General features: G+C 40.1%; 1 protein-coding gene across 1 annotated transcript; it reads left to right on the forward strand.

Annotated features, from left to right (window-relative positions):
• Window positions 1-249: 249 nt before the first annotated feature.
• On the forward strand, window positions 250-1326 carry LOC131596564 (uncharacterized). The gene has a single exon (XM_058869250.1). The coding sequence runs from the start codon at window positions 250-252 to the stop codon at window positions 1324-1326; it is 1077 nt and encodes a 358-aa protein (XP_058725233.1).
• The last annotated feature ends 8459 nt before the right edge of the window (window positions 1327-9785 follow it).

Here is a 9785-nt window from a genome sequence, read left to right on the forward strand (position 1 = left end):
TCTCTTTTAGAAGCATGTATATTTGTTCAAAATACTGCATATATAATTGTACATATACTTAACTTATCCTAACATCTCTTGTTAGAATTGCAAGGCTTTTGTATGCGAGGTACAAACTCAAAGGAAATAGTACCTTTCGATCCCGAGATCGAGAGAACTGTGCGAAAGAACAAAAGACGTGCAAGGAAACTGAAACAAGCTAACAAAAATAGAAAAAAAGAAACCACATCAGCTGCACCAGTCACAAAAATGGCAGAAGAACATCAGAGGGAACCTCCCTGCGAAAGCAGCCCAAGACGGTTCGCCCGTCTCACCAACAATCCAGCTGCACGACGCGCTGAAATGAAAACAGGACTGCTGCAAATCATTTATGCTAACCCTTTTGCAGGTCTTGACCATGAGGATCCATACACACACCTCACAAAGTTTTATGAGATCGCTGGTACGTTAGGAGCTCCTGAGGCGGAAGAGGAAGCCGTGTTTATGAGACTCTTTCCATATTCATTGATCGGAAAAGCGAAAGACTGGTATCTTGACCAATCAACAGAGACAATGACCAACTGGAATGTCTTGGAAAAGCACTTTCTCAACAGGTTCTTCTCTCACAATCGATTTATGGACGCAAAGACAGTAATAGCAACATTCACTCAAGCGACAAATGAAACCTTGTGCGAGGCTTGGGAGCGTTATAAATCCATGTTACGAAAGTGTCCAAATCACAGCTTCGATAGCCTGTCACAAGTCCATATTTTCCGTAATGGACTACTACCTCAACCGAAACTTCTACTCGATGCAACAGCCGGCGGTTCTTTACTCGCAAAAAGTGCAGAGGAAGCAGTCGCAATTATTGATAGGATGGCCCTCACAGACCATCAAGTTCAACATAATCGAGGTGTTGTCCAAAGGAAACCAGGAGTACTGGAATTAGGAACGAACGATGCAATTTTAGCACAAAACAAACTCCTCACTCAAACCGTTGAGGAACTAACAAAACAGCTGTCCAAACTTCCTCAACAACTCAAAGAAATGCATGCTCCGGCAAGCTCTTCACATCAAGTGGCTTATTGCGAATTATGCACTGGAGATCATCAGACTGGTTTTTGCCCTCCACCCAATGAGGAAGTTAATTACATGGGAAATCAGCAAAGGACAACACCGTATCAAAACAGTCAGAATTTCCAACGAGGAAACAACGCCAATTATGGTCAGGGGTGGAGACAAGACACCGGAACTGCAAACAGACCACATCAATACCAAAGTTATCAACAACCACAGAATCCAAATCAACCCGACAGAACTGCCAAACTTGAAGATACACTGCAATAATTCATGCAACTCTCAATTGCGAATCAGAAAAATACCGATGCTTCCATCAAAAATCTCGAAACCCAAGTTGGACAAATTGCAAAACAATTGGCAGACCAACAAAAAGGTACTTTCACAGCTACATCACAAACGAATCCAAAGGAACATTGTAAGTCTATTACAACACGAAGTGGTCGAGTGCTTGGATCGGGAAGTAATGAGATAAACGAAGAGAAAATTTTGGAAGAAAAAGAGAGAGAGCAAGTTAACGAGGGAGAAGAAAAATTACATGAAAGTCATGATGAGATTATTGAAGACAGACAGAAAGAAGAAAATATAATGGAACCAAACAGTGCAAGGAAGAATCAACGAACAAGAGAAGAAAAAGGAAAGCTGATCGGTCCACCGGTGCAAAATCTACCATATCCACATGCTCCAACAAAAAAGGATAAAGAACGGCAATATGCTCGGTTTTTAGACATCTTCAAGCGCTTACAAATCAACATTCCATTCGCCGAAGCACTCGAACAAATGCCAACATATGCTAAATTCATGAAAGAAATCCTCACAAAGAAGAGGCGTATTACTGATGAAGAAACAATCCATCTTGACGCAAGCTGCAGTGCAATCATACAAAGGACCCTTCCCCAAAAAGAAAAAGATCCTGGACGAGTTACCTTACCAGTAACCATCGGAAACATAAATGTTGGAAAGGCATTGATCGATCTTGGATCAAGCATCAACCTTATTCCACTATCCGTGATAAAAAGAATAGGTGATCTGGATATGAAGCATACAATAATGACGTTGCAGCTGGCAGACAAATCAGTCACAAGACCATCTGGCATAGCTGAAGATGTTTTGGTCAAGGTAGATAAATTCCTCTTTCCAATCGATTTTGTTGTTATGGACATCGAAGAGGATGATGATGTACCACTGATCTTGGGGCGTCCTTTCATGAAAACCGCTCGTATGATGATTGATATTGATGATGGATTGATGAAAGTACGGGTTCAAGACGAAGAGGTCAGTTTTAACCTCTTTGACGCAATGAAATATCCAAAAGAAAAGGGAGCCTGTTTCAAGGTAGACGCCATTGAAAAGGAAATTACCAAGGTACAAGAACACGCACATTTAACAACTCCCTTAGAAAGAGCCCTCATGAATGCTTGTGAAGTTCTTAGTATGGACGAAGAAAAGGACATCCAACAATACTTAACCAATTTGGATTCAGCCAAAGAAATACCGCCAAAAGAAACAAGGATTGAAAAGTTAGACAACGAGATCGCGAGAAAAGATACCAAGTTGGAACTAAAAGCGCTGCCAGAACATTTAAAGTATGTATTTCTCGACAAGGAAGGGTCCAAACCAGTCATTATCAGCAAGTTTCTAACCAATTCTGAAGAAACGAAACTGATTCAAGTGTTAAAAGAAAATCAGAACGCAATTGGCTGGGTGTTGTCCGACTTAAAAGGAATTAGTCCTTCGTATTGCATGCATAGCATTATGATGGAAGAAAACTTCAAACCAATCGCCCAACCCCAAAGGCGTTTGAATCCAACAATGAAGGAAGTAGTACGAAAGGAGGTTGTAAAACTTCTCGAGGCAGGTATGATTTATCCTATTTCTGATAGTGCTTGGGTAAGTCCTGTACAAGTCGTACCAAAGAAGGGCGGTATAACAGTGATCACAAATGAGAAAAATGAATTGATTCCAACAAGGACAGTGACGGGATGGCGGATGTGCATTGATTACCGAAGGCTCAATCAAGCAACAAGAAAAGATCATTTTCCGCTTCCCTTCATGGATCAAATGTTAGAGAGATTGTCCGGACAGCAATTCTACTGTTTTCTTGATGGATATTCCGGATATAATCAAATCACCGTCAATCCTGAAGACCATGAGAAAACAGCCTTCACTTGTCCATTTGGTGTCTTTGCATACCGAAGAATGCCTTTCGGATTGTGCAATGCGCCCGCAACATTTCAACAATGTATGCAAGCAATTTTCTCCGACTTAATTGAGAAAAGCATCGAGGTATTCATGGATGACTTCTCGGTCTTTGGAGAATCATTTGATTTGTGCCTGGAAAATTTGGACACCGTGCTGAAACGGTGTGTGGAAACGAATCTAGTACTAAATTGGGAAAAGTGCCATTTCATGGTGACCGAAGGAATAGTGCTTGGCCATAAAATCTCAGCAAAAGGAATTGAAGTAGATAAAGCCAAAATTGATGTTATCAAGAAGCTACCACCACCAACAAACGTTAAAGGGATTCGAAGCTTCCTTGGTCATGCCGGTTTCTACCGAAGATTCATCAAAGACTTCTCGAAAATAGCAAAGTCGTTAAGCAATCTCCTAAACAAAGACAGGTTATTTAAATTTGATAATGATTGCCTTACTGCTTTTGAAAGTTTGAAAGAAAAACTAGTCACGACACCCGTAATCACTGCACCCGACTGGAAAATAAATTTTGAACTCATGTGTGATGCAAGTGATTACGCGGTTGGAGCTGTGTTGGGACAGCGAAAAACAAAAAATTTTCATGCCATACACTATGCGAGTAAAGTGCTAAATGATGCACAAGTTAACTATGCAACCACGGAAAAAGAATTACTCGCAATAGTTTATGCGTTGGAAAATTTTCGGTCATATCTCATAGGATCCAAAATAGTATGCTACACTGACCATGCAGCCATCAAGTATCTAATCAATAAGGCGGATTCCAAACCAAGGATCATCCGTTGGATGCTCCTCTTGCAAGAATTCGATTTAGAAATCCGTGATAAAAAGGGCACCGAAAACCTGGTTGCGGATCACCTGTCCCGTTTGGTAAATCCAGAAATTACAAAGGAAGAGAGATAAGTTCTTGAAGAATTTCCTGACGAAAAGCTACTCATGATTGAGGAGAGGCCATGGTTTGCTGATCTAGCAAATTTTAAGGCATCCGGACTTGTCCCCGAAGATCTTACTTGGCAACAAAAGAAGAAATTTCTACGTGATGCCACTCATTTCGTATGGGATGATCCGTATTTATTCAAAATAGGGGCAGACGGTCTGTTAAGAAGATGTGTAACCAAGGAAGAAGCAAGGAGCATTACGTGGCATTGCCATAATTCACCATATGCCGGTCACTACAGTGGAGAACGAACAGCTGCCAAGGTATTACAATCAGGATTCTATTGGCCCACTTTATTTAAAGATACTCATGAACATGCCAAGAACTGTGACAACTGTCAAAGATCCGGAGGAATCTCGAAAAGGAATGAAATACCGTTACAAAGCATGCTGGAAGTAGAAGTCTTCGACTGTTGGGGAATCGATTTTGTAGGACCCTTTCCATCTTCCTTTAGCAATGAATATATTTTGGTGGCAGTCGACTACGTATCAAAGTGGGTGGAGGCAATAGCTTCCCCAAAAGCTGACGGCAAAACAGTTGTTAAATTCTTAAAGAAGAATATCTTCACAAGGTTTGGAACTCCAAGGATTTTGATAAGTGATGGGGGCTCTCATTTTTGTAACGCACAACTCACAAAGGCTCTCGAACACTATGGTGTCAAGCACAAAGTAGCTTCACCCTACCATCCACAAACAAATGGACAAGCAGAGGTTTCTAATCGCGAAGTGAAGAGAATCTTAGAAAAGACCGTGTCCTCATCATGCAAGGATTGGTCCATCAAACTCGATGAAGCTCTTTGGGCATATCGTACCGCATACAAAGCACCAATTGGCCTTACTCCATTTCAAATGGTATACAGAAAGTCTTGCCACTTGCCGGTTGAGTTAGAACACAAGGCCTTTTGGGCATTGAAAGCTCTTAATTTTGATACGGAACAAGCCGGTGAAAGGAGAAAGTTACAGTTGCATGAACTTGATGAGTTAAGATTACAAGCATATGAATCATCCAAGCTGTACAAAGAAAAGGTAAAAAAGTACCATGACAGCAAGATATTGCCTAAAGATTTCAAGGCGGGCCAAATGGTGTTACTATTCAATTCAAGACTAAGGTTGTTTCCCGAGAAGCTCAAATCAAAGTGGTCCGGACCGTTCCGAATTAAAGAAGTCAAGCCGTATGGAGCCATTGAGTTAGAAGATCCTAACACTAATGCAACATGGATAGTTAACGGTCAAAGGCTAAAAAAGTACTTAGGTGGTGAAATCGATCGCATCACTACCACAATTCCGTTAAACGAACCATAACCATGACGAAGTGTCAAGCTAATGACGATAAACAAGCGCTTTTCAGGAGGCAACCTGACTGTAAGTATTTACTAAGTTTTGAGTGGGGAGAAGTATCACAAAACAGCAGAAAGTTGGAGAATTTCATATTTCGCTGCAGCGAATAAAACCTTCGCTGTAGCGAACGTGCCCAGAAACTTCGCTGTAGCGAACGTGCGGTGGTCAAACAAAACTTTATGACCACAAACCTAACCTCTGCCACACTTTATTGCACTTCCCTTTTATCTAATATATTTTATTATTTTAAATTTTTGTTTATTATTCTCAAACCCTAAAGAAGAAAAAAACCCTCTCTCTTCACTCTTCACACTTCACAACTTCACCTCCACTCTCCCCTCACATCTTCACACTACACACTTCTTCTCTGAAAACTTCCAGATCTGCATCCATCAGGTATGTGTTACTGTTTAAATTTTTCCTTTCTTCTCTTTTCCTTCCCTAAGATTTTTAAAAGTAACTACTTGGTGTTTTCATTGAGAGAAAGAAAAACATGGAAAAATTAGGGCTAGGGTGATTGTAGCAAGAAGTAGAACCTTTATTCAGATTTATTAGCATCAAGAACCTTAGGGTTAGGTTGACAAACATTATGTCTGCAGAAGAAATTTTTTTTAGAAAAAACGCAGAGTTTGCTGCAGCGAACAAAACATTCGCTGTAGCGAAAGTTCCCAGAAATTTCGCTGTAGCGAGCTCAGGTTTCGCATAGCGAACTGAACCCTAAATCAGAAAATTTTCTTGTTTATTAATTGCATGATCTGGTTTACTTGCTGCAGGCATGGCATCAAAACGCACTGTGGCATCCAAGAAACAGAAAACTACTGCTGGAACCTCAAGAACCCAACAATCCTATGATCAAACAAGGTTTCTTGGTCAAGAGAATGAGGAAAGGTATCACGAACTTGCTGACAGAACCATTTGGTACGAGAGGATTTTTGACCTCAACCCTCAAGGAGATTGTGGTGCTTTGACTGAAGTATGGACCGACCGTAAATGGGAAAAACTTTTGGATCCACACCGAAAGATCAACACTGAAGCCCTACGTGAATTCTATGCAAATGCCCTTCCGATAGAGGGGGAGAGATATTCATTCAAAACCAAAGTCGGAGGACGAAGTATTGACTTCAGTCATGACGCAATCAGTGAATTCCTTGGACATCCTCTTGTACTAAGGGAAGGCCAAAGATGCAGATTTCAGGAATCCATCAATGCAATACCGGATGATGAAAAGATTTCTGCTACAATTCTCAAACCAGGTCCAGAAGTTGTAAGAAATCCTAGTGGAGTAGCATTAAGATACAACCGAGAAGATTGTCTTCCGGAAGCTCAGATTCTGTTGCTATTTATCTTGCATAACGTTCGTCCAAGAAGCCATACATCCACCTTCACCATGGATACCGCACAGCTGCTTTACTTAATGATCGAAGGGAAACGAATTGATATCGCACGCATCATTTCAAACGAAATGAGAGCAGTGGCTGAAAGTGGAAAAGAGTATGGTGAAAGAGTCCGAGTTGCACATCCACTTGTCTTCCCGGGGCTGATCATGGGACTGCTTATAGCAGCACGCATACGAATTCCAAGTACTGTGCACTATGAAATCAAGACCAAAGTGGATGATACTTATTTCCGTAGGTACTGCCAGGAGAAGAAGAACAAGAAAAAGAAAGAAGAACAAGAAGGCCAATCCTCACACTCTACAAACTTTTCCGATTGGGATCCACGTCTTCAGCAAGATTTTTCTTATACTTGGGATCAAAATGATTCTAACCATAGAGCTGTGGTGGCCTTACATGACTCTTTTTACAGGATGCATATTGCAGGAATTGCTGGGCAGCCAACTGCAGGACAGCAGTACATGACACCCGAAGAATTCTCCGCACACATCGCGTGGCCTGGGGACAGGCCATTCCAAATGGGGGGAGCTGCCACTGCTGGAGAGGACAACGCAGAAGACAACACAGCTGAAGAAGCGAATCCTGGCGACGATGTGGATGAAGACATAGGAGGAGAGTGAGAATGGAAGAAGAACAAAAGCTGAATGCTGCAAAGCTCACACTAAAACTGAGTGAAACTTTAAAAGCTTTCAGCATAGTTTAATTTCAGCATAGTTTAATTTTCTGTTCAGTACTTTAATTCGAATATTGCAATTTCTGTCTTCATGTTTAAAAAACTCAAGTCTTGTTAACCTTTTGACGGTCTGAATGCCGTAGAACTCGTACGTTATGTTTTCAAAATTCTGTACTTTATATGAAAAAGTGTAGCAAAGTCTTGTTACCTCATCAAGATCAAAGGGGTTTCAAAAATTTCTTCTCATCAAGAGCTTGAGAATTGGAAGGTAATGATAAAAGTTTGGGCAAAATGCACAAAGCAAAGGTACATGTTTTTAAAGCTTTGTAGAATGATAGCATGATCTTGAAATTTGTGATTTTCTCTATTGAAATCAATTTCATGCTTCAAATTTACAAACACATGTTATCTTATCCTGAATCATATAGCCAATACACTAGAAAAGTGAGAAGCCTTCCATTGTGCACAAAGAGAAAAAGTTACAAAAACAACTTTGATTGAAACTCGATCGATTCATGTGAAATCTTACAAATCCTGCGAATACTTTCTGACACGCAAGAAAAGGCTAGGTTACCAAACCAAAACCAGAAGAGTTGTTGTGACCAAAAGGTTGTTTTATCAGAACAAAACCGAACCATTTCGTGATGACATAAGAAATATGAAAAAAAAAGAGAGAGAGAGAGAAACAAAAAGAAGAAGAAAAGAAAGAAACAAGTTGGGGAGAGAATTGTGTCAATCAAAAAGAAGAAAAAGACACATAGTCCTTCCAAAAGGTTATAAAACCAAAAAAGGGAAAGGCTCATCACAATGAAGAAAAAAGAGTCTTAGAATGTAAACCACACTCAAAACCATTAAACTTGCGTGATCACAAAGGAATTCGTGGAAGGTTTGTTAAGATGGAAATATGAATCAATCAAGACGTTGACAAAGTTGTTTTGAGAGTAAAATTTACCATTACAAAATTCTTGAAAAATCTTCATCAATATTATGAAGAAGAGTGATAGGATGATTCAAACGAAAAAGAAACATGATTTTGTCAAATATTGAAGCTTAGAAATTGATTCTTGAAAGACAATCACATGGTGACATAATCATGCTTGAGTTCTATTGAGGCGGCAAAAACAAGAAGACCAAATTGCATGGGGCATAAGTTCATTTGAACCTTGATAACTCAAGCAAATGATGGCATACAAAAAGAGACCTATGTGATCTTGTTTGAGGACAAACAAGAAATCAAGTTGGGGAGAATTTGTTAACAAGCCACAAGTTGTTAAAATAATATCCACAAAAATACCATTGTGACACTAACAACTCAATTATTTGTAGTTAAAAGCACAAATTAAGTAAGAAAAGAAATACATTGACTTTTATTACTTTTGTGCAGGTTGAGAAAAGAAAGGAACAAAAAGAGTCAAAATCTAGAAGGCTCTGATAAACACCATCAAAAGATAGTTCGCTACGCGAAGCCTCGATTCGCTGTAGCGAATCCACCCAGAAACAAAGAAAAGAAGAAAAAGAATATTCGCTATAGCGAACATCAGCGAAGCAGGGCAATCAAGCAGAGTTCGCTACAGCGAAGCCCCGATTCGCTGCAGCGAAAGAACACAAGACACAAACAGATACAAACTCTCATAGTTCGCTTGCAGCAAAGGAAAGCGAAGAGGATATTCGCTACAGCGAAACCCCGATTCGCTGTAGCGAATGGAAACAGAAGCAACCTCTCCCAGTTTGCTCGTAGCGAGGAGCAGTGAAGACAGTTCGCTCTAGCGAAATAACAGCTCGCTATAGCGAATTGTGGCGGTTAACTGAAGGCGGTCAGATTTGAATTCTTAAACCTTAAGCAACCATTCGCTGTAGCGAACGAACTTTCGCGTAGCGAAATCAGGCGGCTGGAACTAGTATAAAAAGAACAGAAGCATGAAGCAGAGGTGGAGCTGAGATTTTTTGCTCTAAGGATAGTTTTGATAAGTTATAAGATTACTTAGGAAGAAGAGAATTGGAGAATCGAGCTGGATTCACATCAACGATTGAGGAATCATCATTGATGTTCATCCATCCCAAATTCTTCCCTTTTGTACAAGTTATCATGTCAATGGATAACTAACTCTCTATCTTGTTAGGGATTGGATTACTCTACTGAAAAAGTATGTATATCTTTTGATTATCAGTTTAATACA

The sequence above is a fragment of the Vicia villosa genome, linkage group LG1 (genome assembly GCF_029867415.1).
Source record: "Vicia villosa cultivar HV-30 ecotype Madison, WI linkage group LG1, Vvil1.0, whole genome shotgun sequence".
NCBI classification, from domain to species: domain Eukaryota; kingdom Viridiplantae; phylum Streptophyta; class Magnoliopsida; order Fabales; family Fabaceae; genus Vicia; species Vicia villosa.

Excerpts from the sequence above, each read along its gene's own strand:
- LOC131596564 (XM_058869250.1), top strand. The coding sequence starts at position 250 with ATGGCAGAAGAACATCAGAGGGAACCTCCCTGCGAAAGCAGCCCAAGA.